At 31.6% G+C, this 23,780-nt stretch overlaps 1 protein-coding gene across 1 annotated transcript in view; it reads right to left on the reverse strand.

Moving 5' to 3' along the window:
* The window catches only part of LOC134726292 (zinc finger ZZ-type and EF-hand domain-containing protein 1-like), a 78,839-nt gene continuing 55,059 nt past the window's right edge, over positions 1-23,780 (reverse strand). The window contains exons 54-75 of the mRNA XM_063590692.1: positions 23,139-23,182; positions 22,486-22,701; positions 21,704-21,828; positions 21,344-21,414; positions 20,948-21,029; positions 20,457-20,557; positions 19,283-19,454; positions 18,597-18,752; positions 18,374-18,511; positions 17,066-17,368; positions 15,981-16,265; positions 15,446-15,546; positions 14,836-14,892; positions 14,244-14,354; positions 8,756-9,107; positions 7,705-7,916; positions 6,510-6,625; positions 5,821-5,980; positions 4,599-4,715; positions 2,673-2,832; positions 1,731-1,802; positions 1-500 (exon numbers count right to left, since the gene is read on the reverse strand). Coding sequence (XP_063446762.1) covers positions 390-500; positions 1,731-1,802; positions 2,673-2,832; positions 4,599-4,715; positions 5,821-5,980; positions 6,510-6,625; positions 7,705-7,916; positions 8,756-9,107; positions 14,244-14,354; positions 14,836-14,892; positions 15,446-15,546; positions 15,981-16,265; positions 17,066-17,368; positions 18,374-18,511; positions 18,597-18,752; positions 19,283-19,454; positions 20,457-20,557; positions 20,948-21,029; positions 21,344-21,414; positions 21,704-21,828; positions 22,486-22,701; positions 23,139-23,182 — 3,262 coding nt within the window. The 3' untranslated portion in view covers positions 1-389. The remainder of the gene's footprint in view (positions 501-1,730; positions 1,803-2,672; positions 2,833-4,598; positions 4,716-5,820; positions 5,981-6,509; positions 6,626-7,704; positions 7,917-8,755; positions 9,108-14,243; positions 14,355-14,835; positions 14,893-15,445; positions 15,547-15,980; positions 16,266-17,065; positions 17,369-18,373; positions 18,512-18,596; positions 18,753-19,282; positions 19,455-20,456; positions 20,558-20,947; positions 21,030-21,343; positions 21,415-21,703; positions 21,829-22,485; positions 22,702-23,138; positions 23,183-23,780) is intronic.

The raw sequence follows: 23,780 nt of genomic DNA on the forward strand, positions 1-23,780 counted from the left end.
ATTCTTAAAACAACAGCATATTTAAACATTATTAGTGAAACAACAACTAAAATTAAAAAAAAAATTACTGATACAGATACTGCCTTGTAGATATATCATAATTTCAAGCAAATATTACGTGAATGCAGTAAACATCTGATTGTATTTAAACTGGTACCTCAGCTACTTAGTAGGTTGGTTTAAAAATAAATAAGTGTGCTATATTGTGTCTATAGGTAACCTTTTCTCTCTCTAACAACACATAGTATCTGAAGATTAAGTTTTAAATCTCTCTCTAACAACACATAGTATCTGAAGATTAAGTTTTAATCTCTCTCTAATAACACATAGTATCTGAAGATTAAGTTTTAATCTCTCTCTAATAACACATAGTATCTGAAGATTAAGTTTTAATTTTTTGTTGTTTTCGTAGCTTTCTTCTTTCTGACAGCACTAATAATTTCTGTAGCTATGTTTGTATAACCTATACTGACACTCACAGCAGCAACATTTAAAATGCCCTACAATACAGATTAGACAGATTATGGTTAAGATTATAATAAAGAAATCAGTTGGATCAATCACAGCAAAATCATATAAATGAATATGGTTGATAGTACTAAGGTGTAAAATCACTAATTCGGGCCCGGCCAGAACGCACATACCAGAAAGTAGTACATATTTAACACAAAATAGTTCCTATGCATGAGTGTAACATTCAAAATATGTAGGATATTTTGGTATTTTTGGCATCAAATGAAAGCTGAAGGACTGGTAATCATTGAAGGACACTTTTGGACTTTTAATTTTAAATACATGTATTAAAAACACTTCACCAAATTCTAAAAAGAGGGTACATTATGTCTGTTTGTCAGATCTGAAGTACCTGTTTTGGTACTTCTAGAGTTCCGGGAACCAGTTCTTTCTTATATGCCATTAAAGGTATGCTGATTTTTTCAGTACAAGACACCATTAAGTGTTGCTTTGACATGCAATGTTGCACTTTATTTGAACTTAAAATAAAAGAGGTGTGTCTGCTTGAAATGGAGGAATTTAACATAGAAAGTCATGGGACCATGAATAAGTGGCGTACTTCCTTACACTTTTATTTATTTGGAAGGAAATAAAACCTTTCCAAAGAATCAGTTGGTGCTCAACTAGCCATTTAAATTTTGTAAAGTGAATTTTAAGTTCCTATTGAATGAACTCCACAGAGAACAACTGTAATGGTATTTTTCATAGGAGAGTTCATTTTGCCCCCAAAAAAAAAATGGCCAGAAAAATACCAGGTGATCCTGGGGAAAGGATTATTCCCTTCGCATAAAACATTTTGCAGGAGTGCATGGTAATCGTTATTTTCACATTCTTTGGTTGATTACTTTTTTAAAAAAAATTTAAGGGGATTTTTTTTACTTGTTTCTTTGTGCAGTTATTCATCAACAATTTAAACTAAAACTAGTCCTAAGTCAGTTCCCTGATTTTCTTGAAATCTACAATATTTTGTGCATCTCTTACTTTGTTTCTGGATCCAACTGATTTTGAATGACTACAATGGCTGATCATTTGAAAAATCTCTTCTTTTCCTGTTTCAGTGAAATATTCTGTTCATCTGTCTAAATGTCTAGTTTTTCTGATTATTTTTTTAAACATATGTTTTAAATGATATCCAACTTAAAGTGTGAATTCATAAACTCATCATAAAATCCCATCGTCTGGCCATATATCTTTTTATTTGACATTAGTTAACTGACCTGTTTAACAATTTTCTTGATATCCTCCATGTCCTGTAATGCCACTAAGTATTCAATAACAGCATCCCATTCCTGTAAATAATAACCAGGGGTTGAAGTCAAAAAACTTTGCTCAGTGCTTGGAGCACAAAAATCATGCTCGAAACATGAAATCCAGCATTTTGATTGGTTGATTTTCGAGTCTGAGTACAAAAATCATGCTCGAAAGTATTATGACCGCAAGGCCAGATCCATTGTTTAATATAACTATTTTAATGTATAAAAATGTCAAACTTTACAACTTTTACAGATAGTGAACAATTATAAAATTAAAATAAAATAGACAGAAATTGTTTAATAGTAAAGTGAAGTGCTCAGCTTGCAAGAAAAACATGAAGCTCAAACTTTCACTTGTAAACAAGGTCCAAAAAAAGTTCTGTGAAAGTCCTGCAAGAATTCTGTGAAAGACTTGAGGGAGTTCTGTGAAAGTCCTGTGAAATTCTGTGAAAGTCCTGCAAGAATTCTGTGAAAATCCTGCGAGAGGTCTGAAATTTCTGTGAAAGTCATGTGAGAGTTCTGTGAAAGTCATGAAAGAATTATGAGAAAGTCCTGCAAGAGGTTTGTGAAAGTTTTGTGAAAGTCCTGTGAGAGTCCTGGCAAGTGAGACTTCCACACAAGTTTTATGTCAAGATGAACTTACAGACAAGTGTTTAGTGTTCAACTTTTAACAGATTTTCTGTGGAAACCCAGAACAGTGGGGGGATATATTTCAAATCTTAAACTTTCATGTCATCAGATTTCTTTAAATGTCTAAACATGTTTTAAGATAACACCATGTCTAATTGTTACATTCTAAAAATACTTTTCTGTGAAAGCCCTGGTTAATGAAGGAAACATACCAAGAGCGTAGTTTTCAAATTGAGAGAAAAGTTCTGTATACCTTTACTAATGGAGGGTACATACCATAGCTAAGTTTTCCACTTGTAAGAAGAGTTCTGTCAGAGCTCTGGCTAGTGGGGGAACCAATGTCTTTGTATCAGAACCATCTTTAGTTATACCATTATATAAATTCCACAGTGGTTTTAACAAACTCAGATCTATAGATAAACTCTCAGCTGATGATCTAAAGAACAAAATAAGATACAAAAAAAGATCAAAACTCTGTTTCAGGAGGCTCGCAGGTACAAAAATTTCAGCAAAATATTAAACATTTCTTTTTTCATAACAAATTTTATTTATTACACTATTAGTTATTACTATAAGATATACAACAAAAATTAACAAAAAAAATCGATTCAGTTTAGCCCCAGATGACTTTTAAAATGTTTATATCATTGAAAAAGCTCCAAATTATCTCCCTTTGGTGAAAAAATGCTATTTTTTGGCATTAGAATTGAAATATCTTTTTTTACTCATTAGGGACCTATAAATTTTATAATGGTTTTCAAATAAGCTATACATTTGTAAAATTTAAGCGATTACTGTAATTAAATTCTTTTTTTATTTTGATATTACCTATTTTTCTCCTATTAGTTCAGGGCTATTCCAGAAAAAAAATGTATGGGGGGGGGGGGGGGTGTTGGAAGGCTCATTGTATTAATAATACATGAATGATGGGTATCAGAGCAACTTTTCACACTATATTGTACTATAATTCTCAATTACAATTGTCTAGGTGGTGGGTGCTGACAAAAACTGCCTTCCAACCCACCCTAAAAACATCATTTAGAACAGTTATAAGAGTTGCAGTATATAAAGAATAACCATGCATTGTCTCGAAATATCAATGTTATTTGTACTTGGCTCAAAACAGGGAGAGATGTTCGGCACAGGCTCACTTTCTACCTGTTTCTAAGCCTTGTACAAATAACATTGATATTTCAAGACAATGTATGGTTTTTCTATATTTATTTTTCTGTCAGGTATAAGATAAAGTTCATTTATAGAAAAAATTAGCGAAATCTTATATTAGATACAAAAAAAATGATTTAGACACGCGGGAGCCCCCTTCAATGCAGCAAATAATAAGTATTAAATTTCTAAAATCAAGAGATACTTTCATCGTTTTTAAAATTTTGTTATGATTTCAAGGGCTTGAAAGAAAGTCAGTGATTATTCCTTTGTATAGAGGAACAAAATGGTTGTGCATAAAATATGTGGTGTAGTGGAATAAGGATTAGGATCAATAAACAAAAAAAAAGATTTTCTTTTGTATTCAAGCTACAACTTTTAAAACTATATCATGACATAAAATTTAACAGGTTGATGGAAAAATTGAGGCAGTTCAATTAACATGAAATAAAGAGTTGTTTGCCACATCTACAAAATAAATAATAAACAAAGAGAATAAAACTAACCTATGTTGAGTGTGTATATAAAACTAACCTATGTAGAGTGTGTATATAAAACTAACCTACGTTGAGTGTGTATATAAAACTAACCTACGTTGAGTGTGTATATAAAACTAACCTATGTTGAGTGTGTATATAAAACTAACCTATGTTAAGTGTGTATATAAAACTAACCTATGTAGAGTGTGTGTATAAAACTAACCTACGTTGAGTGTGTATATAAAACTAACCTATGTAGAGTGTGTATATAAAACTAACCTACGTTGAGTGTGTATATAAAACTAACCTATGTTGAGTGTGTATATAAAACTAACCTATGTAGAGTGTGTGTATAAAACTAACCTACGTTGAGTGTGTATATAAAACTAACCTATGTTGAGAGTGTATATAAAACTAACCTATGTAGAGTGTGTGTATAAAACTAACCTATGTTGAGTGTATATATAAAACTAACCTATGTTAAGTGTGTATATAAAACTAACCTATGTTGAGTGTGAATATAAAACTAACCTATGTTGAGTGTGTATATAAAACTAACCTATGTTGAGTGTGTATTATCTTCAGCATCAGTTGTATAGATTTCAGTCTGTTTTCTCCTGTCTGTTTAATGGCAACATATACTAAGGTATGCCACAATCTGCATAAAGGCAAGGCTCTGGAAATGACAAGGTGAACATTTAAAAGCTAAAATTGATTGTAAAACCTGTATTGTTATCGTATTTAATGCAAAAATATAGATACTCAACTGAATAACTGCACTTGTCAGTTAACCATAACTTTCTATAACTTCAACCAGATTCCTGCCAGTGGTGGATCCAGGTGGAGGATTCTGGGGGTTGGAACCCTCCCTTTTTTGGGGACGATCAATGCATTTGAATGGGGACATATAGTTGGAACCCCCCTTTTTTCCTGGGTTGGGAACCCCCCCCTATTTAAAATGGCTGGATCTGCCACTGCCTGCAGTTGTTACACCACAGGCATTAACTTACACATCATAACTGTAAAATCAATAGATGTTTTTTTTTAATGTTGTGGTCATTTTTTACAATGAATGTTGTGGTCAAAATATCATTAACTAAACAAGATTTATAAGGTCAATTTCGTGGACAGAAATTATTCATCAAGGCATTCCATAATATTTGTTTTATATACATTGGTCAGAAATATAGAGGCGGGTTGATATCACTAAACATGTATAACATGCCACATTTTTGCGCCTGTCCTAAGTCAGGAGCCTCTAGCCTTTGTTAGTCTTGTATGATATTTGATTTTAGTTATGTTTAGGAGTTAAGCATGACATCCATTTTCACCAACTAGTACACATTTTTGTTTAGGGGCCAGTTGAAATGAGGAATTTTCTCTCTGTGTGGAAGACGCATTGTTGGCATTCAGCTGTCTTTTTACTCTTTGGTGGTCAGGTTGTTGTCTCTTTGACACATTCCCCATTTCCATTCTCTACTTTATATCATATCTCAAACCTATTAAGCACTAATAATACTTACATAGTCATAAGATATAATTCAATACTGTAGATCCAGAAATTATTTGGTGCATTTATTATTTCTATTTTGTCATTTAAGACTAAAATGCAATTTTAATTTTAGCGATATTGAGAAAAATTCTGTTTAATTCATATAAAAATGTTCAAAATGCTAGTTAAGATTATTGCGATGATAACCCTATCCCATTTTTTGCAATAATAAAAACAACGCAATAATTTCTGAATTTACAGTACAATATATTATGTTTTCTTTACTTACAAGGCCAACTTGGTTGAAAGGACATTATTTAGAATAGCATATCCTGTTTCAAAGCTGTCCCTGGTCAGTATAGAGCCAGCGGTCACACTAAACTTGTATCCCCAGTTTGATGTCTCAGATGGTGATTTCTTTATAGAAAATTTATACCATAACTTGTCACCTTCAAATATAACAAAAACATAATTTATTTTATCATACAGTTATCAATCACCTTCAAAAGCAATTATTAGCACAAATTGTCATACATGTACTATTAAAATAGAAAAACAAAGGATATGGGGTAAACGTTCATGAAAAAAACAGTACATGTACAGAAAAGAACACACAAAAATCAAAGGAACAGTATTTTTATTGCTGTTCTTAATCTAAAAGTCACAGTGAGGCCTTCAGAATGAAGCCCCAAAAAAGTTTTAAAAAAATCACTGCAATAAAAATTTGAGATGAACCACTGTTTAATAGGGATACGTTTTTCAAAGCAAATAACTTTAATTGTTAATATATGTGATTCTTTTATTTGCTTTGCAAGAAAATTCTTCCAAATCATAGAGAAGAGAATCAAATATAAAAGACAAAATCAATTTGTCAAGAAGGGAATAAAAAACTCTCTTATGACAAGAAATTCCCCTCAAATCATTATTATTTAATACCTGCAGACTCTGAATTGTTTTAACACATTGTTCTATACATACCTTGAAATTCAAAGTTAATAAAGTTGGATGAATCTCCTGAAAATGTCTTAGAATTTTGTTGCATGTCATCTGATGTTGAGAATGTCAGTGTATCTTCATTCTGTCTTAAACTGCATCTATAAAATATACAATTAAATTACATTTGTAGTACAAAAGAAATTGAGCAAATCACATTGAAAGTTTTACTTATATCAGATTTGATTGGAGCTGGACCCCAACTACTGTGGTATATATCACAACCAGACAACATGGTTTAACTTACCAACCGTGCAAGGGCTGTATAGCCAGTCAAGGTCGTTAAAAACTTCCGTTTGTTGTTGGTTTAACATACTAAAACAGTTGATATTTAGTAACAAAGCTCTAAATAAACTAGATTGGACCAGTAACAAGAAAAATTGTTCACAAATGTAATAATGCACACAAAATATGGATTACTTTATACTTATTTTTTTTATCAGATATCTATTATGTGTTAACTGACAAAATATTTTTCCTTGCTTAAGAAAGATCTTATTCCCAAGATTATGCAATAATATAGGCCAAGGTGACCCAATTTTTTGAATGATCCTTCTTTTCTAACCAAAATGTATGCAGTGACAAAATATGTCAAACCTGTATCAGTGGAGGACAGTATATTAATAGTGTAAAAATATGCAAGTGTTCCGTAAACAGGAAGTTGTCGAGTGATGAATCTGAAAAAGCATCACATGGTATAGCTGACTTATATAAATCCTGAAACCAAATTTCAGAAATCCTTGTATTGTATTGTTCCTGAGAAAAATGTGAAGAAAATTTTCAACTTGGCTATTATGTGTAAAATCATACAAGTGTTGGGTAACAGGAAGTTGTCAAGTGATCAATCTGAAAACGCATCACATGGTATAGCTGACTTAGATAAACCCTGAAACCAAATTTCAGAAATCCTTGTATTGTAGTTCCTGAGAAAAATGGGACGAAAAATATTCATGGGACGGACGGACTGACGGAAGGACAGACAGAGGTAAAACAGTATACCCCCCTTTTTTAAAGCGGGGGGTATAACAAACCAGATATCAAAGACACATTACCTGTATAGTTGTTTATTCTTTCAATTGATTGAACTTTAAAAATTAGTTAAAATCAAAGTGCAAAGAAAGCATTAGCATTTCTCTAAAATTATAAAAAAGAAAAATTAAATAGAATGAAGTTCACTTACTTGCTATCAAAAGATATCTGTAGTTTTGACGCTCCAGGGATTTGTATAGCTTCCTTCATATCTTTGACACAATCTTTATTCTGTTTATAATCATCCGTGTTCAACTGTTTGATTAAGGATGACATTGTGATCTCCTCCATAAACTGGGCAGCTGTACAGGCTATGGGGATCAGGCTCTCTTTATCACTGTACTTAATCACTTTCTGTACAACCTGTTAAATCATAAACTTGTAAAGATTTCGTCTGCTTAACATGTAAACTTATTAGACCGTTGGTTTTCCCGTTTGAATGGTTTTACATTGGTAATTTTGGGGCCCTTTATAGCATGTTGTTTGGTGTGAGCCAATGCTCCGTGTTGAAGGTTGTACTTTAACCTATAATGGTTTACTTTTTAAATTGTTATTTGGATGGAGAGTTGTCTCATTGGCACTCACACCACATCTTCCTATATCTATTAACATTATAAATGATCCATGTAAATGAGATCATGGTCAGATGGACCCTGCCAAACAGATATCTTTCTACTCACTGCACACTGCATACAATTGACTTACTGCTTATGGTTAATTTGAAACGGACCTAATCATTTTAACTTCACATTGACCAATGAACAATGGCAATAACTGAACAAAGTCAAGGTCATATGTTACCTGCCAGACATATATGTGAACATTGCAATACACTGAATATATATAAATTAAACTATTTCTTATATTATCTAAGAAAAATTCTTAACCAGGGAAACTTAACTTGACCAATGAACGTGACCATTTCAATATGTACCCCTTATATCTGTATATGTAATCAGATACTATGAATTCATTATTATTTGTGAGACTCCAATTTTAGTGGATTCATGGAAAAGCCAATAAACAAGTTCCAATGTTCAACCATTAACAATTGTACATAAACTTAAATGTATATGAAAAAATATCAAAACAGTCAATTATCCAAGAAAATACATTTTTTTCTCAATCAATGAAAACTGGTATCCACAAAACAAATAAATTCACAGTAACTCAACATAAACGAGTGTAAGAATTAAACCTACAGTCTGGAATACATCTTTTGTTTCTGATCTGTTGAGTAAGTCCAGGATACATGGGATATCATGAACTTGTTTACATCCCAATAACTCGGCTGTAATGGCGGGAGCAGATTCTGGCCAGTGTGCTAATAATTTTCTGAGAACTTGTCTAGCATACAACACAGCCATTGCCATATTGACTTTATACAGGTATTCTCTAGAGCTAGATTTCCCTTGTTTTTCCAATTCCTTTTTGAGAAGTTCAGCGCTCCTGCTACGTTTTTGTTTCTGTATGTCATCTTCAACATCATTATCTGGTGTATTCATAAGCTTGGTGTCTTCAGAACTTGCTTCCTCTTTTGCCTTTTCAGGGATTCTACAATCAAAATTACAATGTTGATAAAACTTTTATACATTATCTATGATAAAATGGGTCTTTATTAAGACAATTGTGTGACCTCCTTGTCAGAACAGAATGCCGACTTTAGAAAACGATTTTTACATTTTTAAATATTTATTTCATTTATATTTGGTTAAATATTCTTACCATGAAAATACATTTATATTATAAAAAACATTGTAGTCTATGTTGTCTATGTTCTCATCTCAAAATTTAGATAAATTCATATAAAATCTCTCCTTCACATTTCAAAATTACAATTTTCAACACTTTTTTGTATGCAACTGGATGTGATGTACTATGATTTGGGTGTATTACACCTTGACAATATTTTCTTTTAGAAATGTATATAAAAAAAGTATAGTCAATTTATTAGGTAATTTGACAATCTTTTGTTAATACTTTGCTTAAGAATTATTACTAGTAGTTTGGATACAAAATATTATTCATAAATTAAACTTTTTTTGAGAGCAGCAAATAAGCTAAAGAAGGACAAAAAAAACCAACAGTTTTCTAACATAGTATTCAAAAATCATTTACTGTGCATGGAGATATATTGCCTTTGTGATTTTGTGTTCAGAGACATTTTCTAAATTGTTTCCCCTGAGAGGCAGCCAAATAATAAAATTGTCCCAGAGTGTAACAGTAACAGAATCTCAACCAGATGCTCCGCAGGGCGTAGCTTTATACGACCGCAGAGGTTGAACCCTGAACGGTTGGGGCAAGTATGGACACAACATTCAAGCTGGATTCAGCTCTAAATTTGGATTGTGATTAAATAGTTGACACAGCATAGGTTTCTGACACAGAATGAATGTGTTCTAATGAAATTAAAATTTTCGTTTTCTCTTAGAGCAATTCACTATGCTGTTGAATATTATTCCTCTCAAAAAAATGTTTGAAGAAATTTTCTTTTTATTTATGAAATTTCAAATGAGAAAATTGAACCCAATTTTTTTAATCACATCCCCCTTTCCCTTATTCCAAAACTAATCTCAAATAAAATTTCTAATGGAGTTTGCAACAATTACTACTCATTTAAATACATCATAAAATATTAAGATGTAAAAAAACTGCTTGTTATCACTGAATGGTAAAGATTATTATAATTTATCAGTTGGTAGTAAAAAGTGAATATACATTGTATATTGTATATATAACAAAGATTTAAGTTGATTCTGGACAAAGAAAGATAACTCCAAATAAAAAAAATTCTTACAATTAGATATTTCTTGCTTACTATTCTGGACAAAGAAAGATAACTCTAATTAAAAACAAAATTGCTATTTCACAATATTTTGCAATAAGATATTTCTTGCCATTGCACAATACTGTGCAATTGAAAAGACTTGCTATTGCACAAAACTTAATATAATAATTTTAGATCCTGATTTGGACCAACTTGAAAACTGGGCCCATAATCAAAAATCTAAGTACATGTTTGGATTCAGCATATCAAAGAACCCCAAGATTTCAATTTTTGTTAAAATCAAACTAAGTTTAATTTTGGACCCTTTGGACTTTAATGTAGACCAATTTGAAAACAAGACCAAAAATGAGGAATCTACATACACAGTTAGATTTTGGCATATCAAAGAACCCCATTTATTCAATTTTTGATGAAATCAAACAAGGTTTAATTTTGGACCCCGATTTGGACCAACTTGAAAACTGGGCCGATAATCAAGAATCTAAGTACATTTTTAGATTCAGCATATCAAAGAACCCAACCGATTCATTTTTTGTCAAAATCAAACAAAGTTTAATTTTGGACCCTTTGGACCTTAATGTAGACCAATTTGAAAACGGGACCAAAAGTTAAAAATCTACATACACAGTTAGATTCGGCATATCAAAGAACCCCAATTATTCAATTTTGATGAAATCAAACAAAGTTTAATTTTGGACCCTTTGGGCCCCTTATTCCTAAACTGTTGGGACCTAAACTCCCAAAATCAATACCAACCTTCCTTTTGTGGTCATAAACATTGTGTTTAAATTTCATTTTTTTCTATTTACTTAAACTAAAGTTATTGTGCGAAAACCAAGAATAATGCTTATTTGGGCCCTTTTTTGGCCCCTAATTCCTAAAATGTTGGGACCAAAACTCCCAAAATCAATACCAACCTTCCTTTAGTGGTCATAAACCTTGTGATAAAATTTTATAGATTTATATTCACTTTTACTAAAGTTAGAGTGCGAAAACTAAAAGTATTTGGACAACGACGACGACGACGACGACAATGACGACGACGACGACGACGCAGATGACGACGCCAACCCGATAGCAATATACGACGAAATTTTTTTCAAAATTTGCGGTCGTATAAAAATGATGATGGACATGAAACTTTAAGTTGATTTTTTATATATCTCTCAATTGGTCTTTTTCAAGAAGAAATAATTTTCTAATTTCTTGATAACTTTATTCTCAGAACAAATTTTAAAAATTGTCTATAATTGACAAGTATATTTGTAATACTTATTCCTATTCAGACGTAACTGTTCAAGTACTGTTATAAATATAAGTACACTAATAATGATTGAGTGTATGGCATTTAAATGAAGAAATTTAAAACCAGACTTAATAGAAAATTTACACTTGTTGAATTAAATCTACATAAGAATCTTCAATCCTTTAAAAAAAAATATATAAGGTAACTTTAATAACCTTTGTTAACTATTACATAGAAATGTGCCATAGATTTAGGACATTATGGTCACTGACCACTGCTAGTGCTTTTAAACATATACTTATTAATTCTAAAGCTATGGTTCAGAAATTATTAATTCTATCAATACATGTAGGTTTAACTTTTATTACCTGCACTTAATGTGACAAATAGTAAGGGAAATAAATCATATAAGAACTTGACATTTTTCTAAATTTCAAAATGGCTGCTGCAGAGTTCATACAAACAGCCCAGATTCCAGTAGGATGCCAGCTATGTGAGGGAGGAGATAAAATCCAGTGAAAATGTTTGGACTGTTCATTGTTGTTGTGTAGTAAATGTAAAGATAAGGTTCTTCTAAAGTTTAAAAATGACAGGGACCATAATATTATTGACATTAAGGAAGTAGGTCAGCCTGAAACAGAGACAAGATTTGACTTTCAAGATAATAAATGTGAAGAACACATAGGACAGGCTTGCTGCTTGTATTGTAAAACTTGTGAACAATTTATCTGTCTGAAATGCCTCTTCCAAGTACATATAGGTCATGATGTGATAGAAGAGGAAAAATACAAAGCTGAAATGAAAAGTGATTCAGACATTCAGATGGAGGGTGAAAATCAACTGAGAACATTATCCCATTCAAAATTTGACCCACGAAATTTACTGGAATTTCCTCACGGAGCTGGATCAGAAAACAATTTCAGGAGAGGTCATTTCAGAATTTACTGTCCATACACGTAATATGACAGTTACATCATCCAAAAGATAGTTCTCTAGCTTTAGATTAACTAAAATACAAAAAAACAGGACTAATATTTGTAGAAGCTTGTAAATGCAATAAAGAATCATTTCTACCATGGGGAGTACACATCACCAAAGATCAGAAATAGCTAGTTGGAGTCATGTGCTGAAAAAATAATTACATAAACTGGTGCTATAGAAGTTACTAGTCCCACTTCACTTGCTCTCTCTATTACAGGATATTTCTACATAGGATGTGGTATCAGTAGACAGAGGAAATAAGTTTAACTATATGAAATTAATTATTTTCGAATTTAGTTAACAATTAATTCTAAGGCTAGCTTTAAGAGATATGACTGAATTTAAACATTAAAAAAATCATAATCATCAAATTCCTCTGTGTTAATATATTTCTTATTGGGATATTCAAATAAATCAAGAACTCAATCTGAGAGCAGACTGAGACACCCATTCTAATACATAAATCTAACTTTAATGTAGAGGACTATATTAAGGTAATTGTTCTATTTTTGATACTATTTTTATTTCTACACATGGATATTAATTCAGGTTGTACATTATGGATTGTCACTTTATTGTTCAAATTTTTTAATGGAGATGGACATATATTGTTTATTGAACCATCATTTAGGAAAGAATGCCTTTTTCATTCTAATGCAACAACGTTTGTTATGTTAATTTTGATTTGATAACGTCACTTATTTACATGGCATCAATTAACAATTGATGTTATGGAATGTATGTGAATGGCGCAGATGACATATGACAGTTTTTTAAAACATGCTTTAAAGTTATTTTCTGTCAGTTTCATTAGAATGGAGATAACAACATTGTATTTAAAGCTCAGACGGCATCAATTGCGGATTTGTGAACAGTAAGATATTGTAAAATACGTGAAGTGAATAAAAGATAGACTTACTTATTCTGTGACTGTATGACTTAGTGATAGTAGATGCCTGTATCTATTAGATTCTCTGAGTCAGTGAATAAAAGATAGACTTACTTATTCTGTGACTGTATGACTTGATGATAGTAGATGCCTGTATCTATTAGATTCTCTGAGTCAGTGAATAAAAGATAGACTTACTTATTCTGTGACTGTATGACTTGGTGATAGTAGATGCCTGTATCTATTAGTTTCTCTGAGTCAGTGAATAAAAGATAGACTTACTTATTCTGTGACTGTATGACTTGATGATAGTAGATGCCTGTATCTATTAGTTTCTCTGAGTCAGTGAATAAAAGATAGACTTACTTATTCTGTGACTGTATGACTTGATGATAGTAGATGCCTGTATCTATTAGTTTCTCTGAGTCAGTGAATAAAAGATAGACTTACTTATTCTGTGACTGTATGACTTGATGATAGTAGATGCCTGTATCTATTAGTTTCTCTGAGTCAGTGAATAAAAGATAGACTTACTTATTCTGTGACTGTATGACTTGGTGATAGTAGATGCCTGTATCTATTAGTTTCTCTGAGTCAGTGAATAAAAGATAGACTTACTTATTCTGTGACTGTATGACTTGGTGATAGTAGATGCCTGTATCTATCAGTTTCTCTGAGTCAGTGAATAAAAGATAGACTTACTGATTCTGTGACTGTATGACTTGGTGATAGTAGATGCCTGTATCTATCAGTTTCTCTGAGTCAGTGAATAAAAGATAGACTTACTTATTCTGTGACTGTATGACTTGGTGATAGTAGATGCCTGTATCTATCAGTTTCTCTGAGTCAGTAGGGATGACTGGTGCTTCTTGTGTAGACGCAGTCAGACGTCCTCCCCTGAAACATAAAGTGAGTATACTTATTCTTGTTGTTTAACCCCGCCACATTTTTGCGCCTGTCCCAAGTCAGGAGCCTCTGGCCTTTGTTAGTCTTGTATTATTTTAATTTTAGTTTCTAGTGTACAATTTGGAGATTAGTATGGCGTTCATTATCACTGAACTAGTATATATATTTATTTAGGGGCCAGCTGAAGGACGTCTCCCGGTGCGGGAATTTCTCGCTGCATTGAAGACTTCTTGGTGACCTTCTGCTGTTGTCTTCTCTATGGTCTGGTTGTCTTTGACACATTCCCCATTTCCATTCTCAATTTTATCATGAATCATTGCAGCTAAAAATGGAAATGACTGGAACATATTTGTTGCTTGAGCCTTAATCATTTAGAGTCTTAATTTTCTGATGTTTTCAAATAAAATAAAGTTATAACAATTATATATTGATACATTTCTACTGTTCCAAATATTTATAAATCTGTACTTACCATTTGAGTGCCATCTTCATAATCTCATCCTTTGTCTGTAATGCTGAACTTTCCAGACTGAAAAAGATAGATACTTTTACAAAACCAGTTATTCAATAAAGTTCCATGAGTGACGACATATATCATCACAGGAAAAGTGTGTTTTAGATCATATATTGTATGTAATGAGGTATGGCATTGAACCTGCACCAGTTATTAAATCAAATAATGAAAATTGCATAAAGGGTGTAGAAATAATTTACCAATGAATTATCAAGTACTGTAAACCAACTTCCCAAATACTTTATTTCGCGTTTTACCCATTCTAAGACTATTTCGGGGCTATTACATTTCGCGAATTTTATATTTACTTGATGTGGTTAAATAAGGAAAGATCTAAATTTACATATTCGCAATTTTTATTATTTTCTACTCGCGAAAGTCATGAAATTAAATCGCTTGCGAAAATAAGTTGGTTTACAGATCTCTTTAATTTGATGGCAGATATGAATTGTGACACTGATCTCCATAGTAAAAATAAAGGCCAAACTTTGAAAATTGAGTGAATGTTTTTGATAGTCATCATTCAATAACTAAAAGACAAATAGTATATTATTTCTGTAATACTTACTTTTCTATGAGTGCTTTATAACACTCTGAAGTATTTTTATCATTCATATCATAAATAGCTCTAAGTACATCTAATGGAACCTTACAATCACCATGGAAAAACTGAAATATACAAATTATAATCATAGAAAAGTTATTTGATATCACCCCCCCCCTCTGGTATAGTTTTTATAGCCTGCAAAATGCTTGATGAATGCATGCTGATCTTGTTTTGTCTTTTAGTTTTCTTGTAGTGGGTTGCTGTCTCATTGAAATATTGCCAGATATCCCTTTAAATGAAACTAAAGTTATTATTTTTAACTAAACTTGCCAAGGGACAAATTTTCACAACATGTATTTCCACATCCCTGCATGTAGTTTTAATAGTCACCAAAGTTCTTGATGACTGTATGCTGACCTCTGCTTGTCTTTTGATTTTCCTGTTGTTGCATTGCTGTCTCATAGAAATATACCCCCATATTCTTTTATTCATTTGTAGAACAAAAATCAGTATATAGCATGTTAAATGAAACTATAATTATTACTCGAACTCTAACCTTAAACATTCCCTTAGTATCATCGTCTGCGTCAGGGAATATACTATTGACATCATCATTCTCTGTGTCGTCTGCTACATTCTCATCATCATCAGACGATGAAGGAGAAGATGATATTGAAGATGAAGATGTAGACAACAGACTTTCTTTGTCATCTCCTGACTTTTTATCCTTGGATTTCATAGGTTTTAATGAGACAATAGAAGGTGGTTCTGGGAATGAAGGGTGTCTTCCTTTCTTTGCACTCGAGTTCACACCATCTGTATACAACATCAAGGACAGAACCTGAAATTTAAAATGATATATTATACATGTTTCAAAACATATATGATTAAATACTGGCTTTTAAATTGTTATTTGGATGGAAAGTTGTCTCATTGGCACTCACACCACATCTTCCTATATCTATTTATCAGCTCTCTAAAATTAATATCCATTCATTTGATGTGTTTGAGCTTTTGATATTGTCCATTCATTTGATGTGTTTGAGCTTTTGATTTTGTACATTCGTTTGATGTGTTTGAGCTTTTAATTTTGTACATTCGTTTGATGTGTTTGAGCTTTTGATTTTGTACATTTGTGTGATGTGTTTGAGCTTTTGATTTTGTACATACTTTTGATGTGTTTGAGCTTTTGATTTTGTACATTCGTTTGATGTGTATAAGCATTTAATTTTGTCCATTCATTTGAGCTTTTGAATTGTCAACTGATTAAGGACTTTCGGTTTTGAATTTTCCTCAGGGTTCAGTATTTTTGTGATTTACTTTTTATTAGATAAAAATAAAGAATTTCAAAACTAATCCCATATTTTTCTGCTGAAATTGTATGAAACCACACAAATTTAATCCTAGGAACTAAAAAATTTCTCCCCGAAATGAAAGTTGACATTTTGTCCAATATGAATTGGTAAAAGTTCTTTAAAGTTTCTTCAAATTAATCTGAAATAAATTTTTTAAGGAAATGAACAAACATTTGTTATAAATTGAGGTAAATGCATGAGGAAGCCACATAATAAAAAAATATTTGGAAAATTTAAATGTCCAGGATGTGCATTTACTATAACAAATGCTGATACTATAACTTACCTCCAAATCTTTAATGAGCCACTGCTGACTGAAATCTGTTCCTTTACTTGATAAATACACCAGACACTGAATAAAGCTGGCTTCAAATAGTTCTGTAGCATAATAAGTCTCCCCTAACTTTTTTAAGTTGTTGCTAAGGACTTTAAGGCTTAGTGATAACACCCACACTGCCTCCACAGAAATATCTTCATCAGTCTTGATCTTGGCTGTAATACTTTTTACAGTTTGTATAAAAACACTAAAGTGATCTGTATCCCATACTTCTGTTACCATACTGAGGCAATCAATAAATTTATCATTTATCTGAAAGTAAATTAAAAAGTTGAAATTCTATTTGATTAAAACATATTTTCTTGGACCGTTGAACATTTATAAAAAGACAACTAAATAAAAAATCCAAGTATGCTGGAAAATCTTCTGAAACAAAATTTTTTAAAAGCAAAATCTTATAATTGATCAAACATAAATCATGTGTTCACCAGAAAAAGTTGCAACCTGCATTATATAGTACATCTACCATAGTTGACCATGAAAATCTGAATTACTTCATGTAGAATTCATTACTTTTCTGAGGACTTATTTTGCAGTTTTTAAAATTTGCCACAAAACTTCTTGTTGTATTTATAGCTTGACAGACTTGCCTGTCCTTCATCTATTTAGGAGATAACTGTATTGTATTTTAAGCTCCGACGGCATCAATTGGGGATTTGATGGTCGCAAATCAAGTTTACTGGCGACGCATTAGCGGAGACAGTAAACAGGTATTTGCGACCATCAAATCCCCAATTGATGCCGTCGAAGCTTAAAATAAAATATTGTTATCTCCATTCTAATGAAACTGACAGAAAACAACGTTAAAACATGTATTTAAAATCTGTCATATGCCATCTGCGCTTGCGGTACGTCCCATAGCATCAATTGTCAATTGCCATGTAAATAAGTGATATTATCCAATCAAATTGAACGTTACAAACGTTGTTGCATTAGAATTGAGTTTTACAGATAAAGGTCAACCGTTCACCAGCCAATCATCTTTTAGCTCATTTATGGCGGGGAATTTTAGCGACCATATTCTGAAATACTGCAGTGTTATATTATATAATTAGTAATAACAAACTTGAAAAAAACAGAGAAAAAATTATCTGAATATGACAAGGGAGATACAAATGTAGGTTTAACTTACTGTATGTCTTTTCCTTGTTTTGATGTCTATGACTAGAGTTTGGTATTTATCAGGGAAATGTTTTAGGACCACACCTGTTTGCTCTGTTCCTATGTGACAAGGGGAGGTAATAAGATATAACTTACCGTGTGTCTTTTCCTTGTTTTGATGTCTATGACTAGAGTTTGGTATTTATCAGGGAAATGTTTTAGGACCACACCTGTTTGCTCTGTTCCTATATGACAAGGGGAGGTAATAAGATATAACTTACCGTGTGTCTTTTCCTTGTTTTGATGTCTATGACTAGAGTTTGGTATTTATCAGGGAAATGTTTTAGGACCACACCTGTTTGCTCTGTTCCTATATGACAAGGGGAGGTAATAAGATATAACTTACCGTGTGTCTTTTCCTTGTTTTGATGTCTATGACTAGAGTTTGGTATTTATCAGGGAAATGTTTTAGGACCACACCTGTTTGCTCTGTTCCTATATGACTAAAGTGGACCAATGTTCCTATTGTAAGTACCTAAAAAAAACCAAAAGCAGATCAATATTTTAGTACATCAATTTATCAGTGCTTATATGTATAAAAAAAAATACTGAACTCTGAGGAAAATTAAAAACAGAAAGTCCATAAGCAAATGGCAAAATCAAAAGCTCAATTCATATCAAAGATAAATCATAAAGAAAAACAAGAATGTGTCCAAAGTACACAGATGCCCCATCCTCACTATCATTTGCTATGTTCAATGTTCAGTGAAAATGTGGAACAATCTCTAATTTGGCATTAAAATTAGAAAAATCATATCATAGGGAACATGTGTACTAAGTTTCAAGTAGATGAACAAACGAAAGGGACGGACGGACACACAGACCAGAACACATAATGCCCATAAATGGGGCATAATAAATGGGGCATAATAAATGGGGCATAAAAATCAAATAAATCTAGGGTATTGTCATGGGAATAAGTTTACAGAGAATTCTAATATTTTTGGTTTTTCAAAAGAGACAATACAAGAAAAACATTAGAATTATTTGTAAGCACATCAATACCTCAGGGAAGCCAGCCATAACAAACAGTGCAAATATAGACTGCAGATCGGGTTTGTCTGTCATAGATAACACACAGTGTGTAAGGTGTTGATGGATTACCATCTTCCACTCAGTAGATATGTATAAACTCTGTAATATTCTGGCCACAGAACAGGCCCATTCTAATCCCCATCTGTAATAAAAAAAAATGAAATATTGATGCAAAAATGGCCAAATATAGACCCTGTGTAAACAGCAAAGATTTCAATGTAAAAGATGCTTTAGAGGTGAAGAAAAAAAGGCAATAAAAACAGTATATCAAGAAGAACAAGAGGCTGTCACAACGACAGCAAACCGGATTTATTAATATTTATTTGTGTCCTGCCAATATCACAAGAACCATAACTGATGAACGGTAAGTGAAAATCGTCAATATCAAATTTGACCTCCATTTTGTCATCAGTATCAACATATTAAAATTTGAAAAGCTTAGGTTGAATGGTTCATTAGTAAATGCACGGACACGACTGGAAAAGCCATTTTTCAATCTTTCAAGAACCATAACTCCTGATTGGTAAAAGTCAAAATCATCATTATTGAACTTGCCCTCTATTTTTTCATCAGTAACAACATATTTTTAAAATTTGGGAAGCTTTGGTTGAACAGTTCATGTGTAAATACACGGACACGACTGGAAATGCCATTTTTCAATCTTTCAAGAACCATAACTCCTGAACGGTAAAAGTCAAAAATCGTCATTATTGAACTTGACCTCCATTTTGTCATCAGTAACAACATATTAAAATTTGGGAAGATTTGGTTGAACAGTTCATGCGTAAATGCACGGACACGACTGGAAATGTCATTTTTCAATCTTTCAAGAACCATAACTCCTGAACGGTAAAAGTTAAAGTCGTCAATATTATACTTGACCTTCATTTTGTCATCAGTAACAACATATTAAAATTTGAAAAGCTTTGGTTGAATGGTTCACAAGTAAATGCACGGACAACATTTGGTTGACGCCAGCCTGACCGCCATACATCCCAAAATCAATTTTTGTCACAAAAATCCGGTTAAAAACTATTTTGGTTAATTCAAAGTTATCAGGCTTTTTAGGTTTTAGTTATTTCATACAATTCAGTCATTTAATTGTATCAACTTAAAGTAATAAAAAACCATATATCTGACTTACTTTTCTAAACAGTTTGCTCCAAACGAGAAGAGATATTTGATTGACTTTTGACCTTCAACTTCACTGGTCCAATCCTTAGTAATGACTGCCTCATCTGCTACCTAGTGTAAATAGTCAACTATATTTTCAAGATCATGGCAAAGTATATAAATGAATCAAAACATTAGAATAATAGTTCCTAAACAGTATAACCTCCCTTGGATTGTTATAAATCAGCATATTTCAAACTGTTTAAAAAATAGATAAATATCTGTAAAACCAAAACCAAAATGTTTCATCTATGTTAAATTTTTGAACATTGAATTGATTGATAATTTTTATGATAAACACATGTTTTATGCAAAACTGTATATTTTACAACAAAAATCAAATTTACAGGCATGCAGATTTTTTACTTGAAATGAGTTTTTTTCCATGTACTTTCTTATGCTTAAGAAGGCATTATCCAAAAAGAAAATATCCACAAAGCTAGAAAGCCAGAAAATAAATACCTTAGGTGACGATTTCTTCAACAATGGACCTAACAATCCCATAGCTAGATGTTGTGTGTTGACTTCATGGCCACTCTCTCCCCTGTTATAAATCATAAATAGTATAATATGAAAGTGTTTTATCAACAATTGTTTGATAAAAATGAAGACATTGATATGTAAATGACTTAAAACTTTGTTAAATTTTACAACATTGACTGTTAGGCACAAATCTAGAAATAAGTAAATTTCAGTAGAATATAGTCATTCTATAAAAAAATATTATTTCAAAATACAGAGAATTTTAACACAGGGTTAGTGGTTTTCAGGTATGTTGTTGAAATTCAAATCATAGTTAACAAATTGTAAATCAATTAAACTTCCCTTGCTCCTAAACAGTTAATATTCTATACTCACTTAGCTATTTTGAAGAGTAACTGTATAAACTCAACTGTTGAGAAATTAAACGTCACACCTGGAAGTGTACTCTGGAATAATATAAAATGAAGGATTCATATCACTTTGTTAGTATATTTTCAATGTAACTAACAAGTAAAACAGACATTTGTTGTAGACCAATTAGTGGATTGGGGAAAAGTTTTTTTTTTTTTTCAAGAACTTCAATGTATTTGTAAATTTTCACACATGAAGCAATATCTTTGAGTTATATACCATTATATATATTTTTAAAACAACTTTATCTTTTTTCAAAATTTAAGTTAAGACTTTTGAAACATTTATTATGATAACTAAATTCAGACAAATGTGAATACACACCTTTGAATCTGCTGGTATCATAGCTCCAAGTAATCCCATAACCCTCTCCTGGGAGTGAATTGCAAAAGCTTCCTCTTGTCGCTGTTCTAGTGACCTCCCTTCCTGTAAGATATCTTTACTTCCATCTAAAACAATAAACAAGTCCTGTAAAGTTAAAACTACTATAACAAAACCAATACTTTCATATTACAAAATGTCATTCCTTATCAAATTGTTACATAAAGCTCACTCAAAACTTAAAGCTAGAAATTAGTCATTCTATGTGTATACCTCGTGCATAACTCTAATTCCTTGTTTTGGCTTTGACTGTACTTTTGGTCCTTTTGGGATATATAAGCTCTTAAAAGTTTGTATAAGGTTTTTAATTTTATTTCTGACTAAAGCAATCACCTAGGAGACAAAAATTGTCATAAAGCAAATTACTGTATAAAGAACATGAGATAAATTTCAAGGCAGTGAGTGTTGTTGCTGAAAAATGCTTTCTAAGGAGGAGAAAATACAATGTCTTTGGAGGGGTCTTCTCTTGGGCTTTCAAAATAAAATAGGAAATTAAAAAGAAAAAGGCAACAATGGATTCAGTGAACAAAAATGAAAGTTTTCAGCAAAATTCATCTTATTGCATCACATCAAAAATATAATTGATGTAGCCAAAGAAATTTTAAATTTAGATACAAATACTACACAGAATGGACGTGACTTGGTACTTGTATATCCCAACAAACGAAAGCCACTAATTACAAATTTGAGAGAACTCACAATTAATTACTGAATTTCGTTTTTACCTTCAGCATCATCTGGTACTTGTTGAAGACAGTGAGTGACAGCATCTATACACTGACTCTGTAACTGGGCTGCTAACTTGATATAATCTGGGTCAGGATACTGATTATTATTATGGATTATATCACCTGTAGCTAAAGCTTGTACTGTAAACAGCAGCCATACATGTTGGTGTATGTAGGCTTGTATCATAGAGTCAGAACTTTGGGATGTCTTTACTGAAAAAGGAAGAATATTATGATCAGAAAAGAATTAAACATTAATTGAACTTAAAAACTTGTATCGTAATAAGAAAAAGAAATAATAGGCAAACTTAACTGCAAAGTATTTCAAATGAATGCACAACCACGATCATGATGCATATCAAGTCATTCAATTATACAATGTGAGAGCCTTTATACATGTACATGTATTGTATTTTCAAAATCCTTGACTCAAAAATAAATATATTTACAATGATACAGTGTGATTCCCTATAAAATATAACTGTATCATAATGGATTTAGCAGGGATTTGTTGCTCAATCTTTGGATTTCTGTTATTTGTCGTGTTGAGTGATGCATTTCTGTAATCTTTCTTTTGGCCATACGTTTTACCATTATTATGGCTTTTGAAGTACCCTTTTTTACAATAATTTTGTAACAAAGTTACTTACATTTAATCATTGGAAACTTTGTTATATCATGATCAGTATTGTGTCTGAAATTAAAAATAAATATTTATCTCCCAATTCCAAATAATGTGAAAGGTATATAAATTTGAAGATTGTCTTCTAAGTCTTAAAATTTGCTTTTGACACAAATTAGCAATATTTTATTTGAATTAGTAAAGCAAATATCTATACTCTTTCTTATAATTTGCATATCATAACAGTATACTGTAAATTCAGAAATTATTGAACGCATTTATTATTGCATTAATTAATGCAATTTAAATTTTTGCACTATTCAGGAAAATCCTGTACATGTATTCATATCATTAATTTGAAGTGCGAGTTCAAATTATTGCTATTATAACCATGTCACATTTTTTTGCAATAATAAAAACAAATTCATAATTTCTGAATTAACAGTTACTGTAGTAGAATATTGACATGACACAACTACAAGACAACTGTGAAAATAACCACTAAAATATACAAGTTTTGTCTTTGAAATCTCCATATCTAAACTATATCATAATAAACCACTTGACAATACCTTAGAAGTGCATGATATGAATATTCTTGTACCACTTTTGTGATCAATTGTTAGAGTAACTATTTCAAAACTTTTCACTTTGATTATTATTGAATAGA

The sequence above is a fragment of the Mytilus trossulus genome, chromosome 7, assembly GCF_036588685.1.
Source record: "Mytilus trossulus isolate FHL-02 chromosome 7, PNRI_Mtr1.1.1.hap1, whole genome shotgun sequence".
NCBI classification, from domain to species: domain Eukaryota; kingdom Metazoa; phylum Mollusca; class Bivalvia; order Mytilida; family Mytilidae; genus Mytilus; species Mytilus trossulus.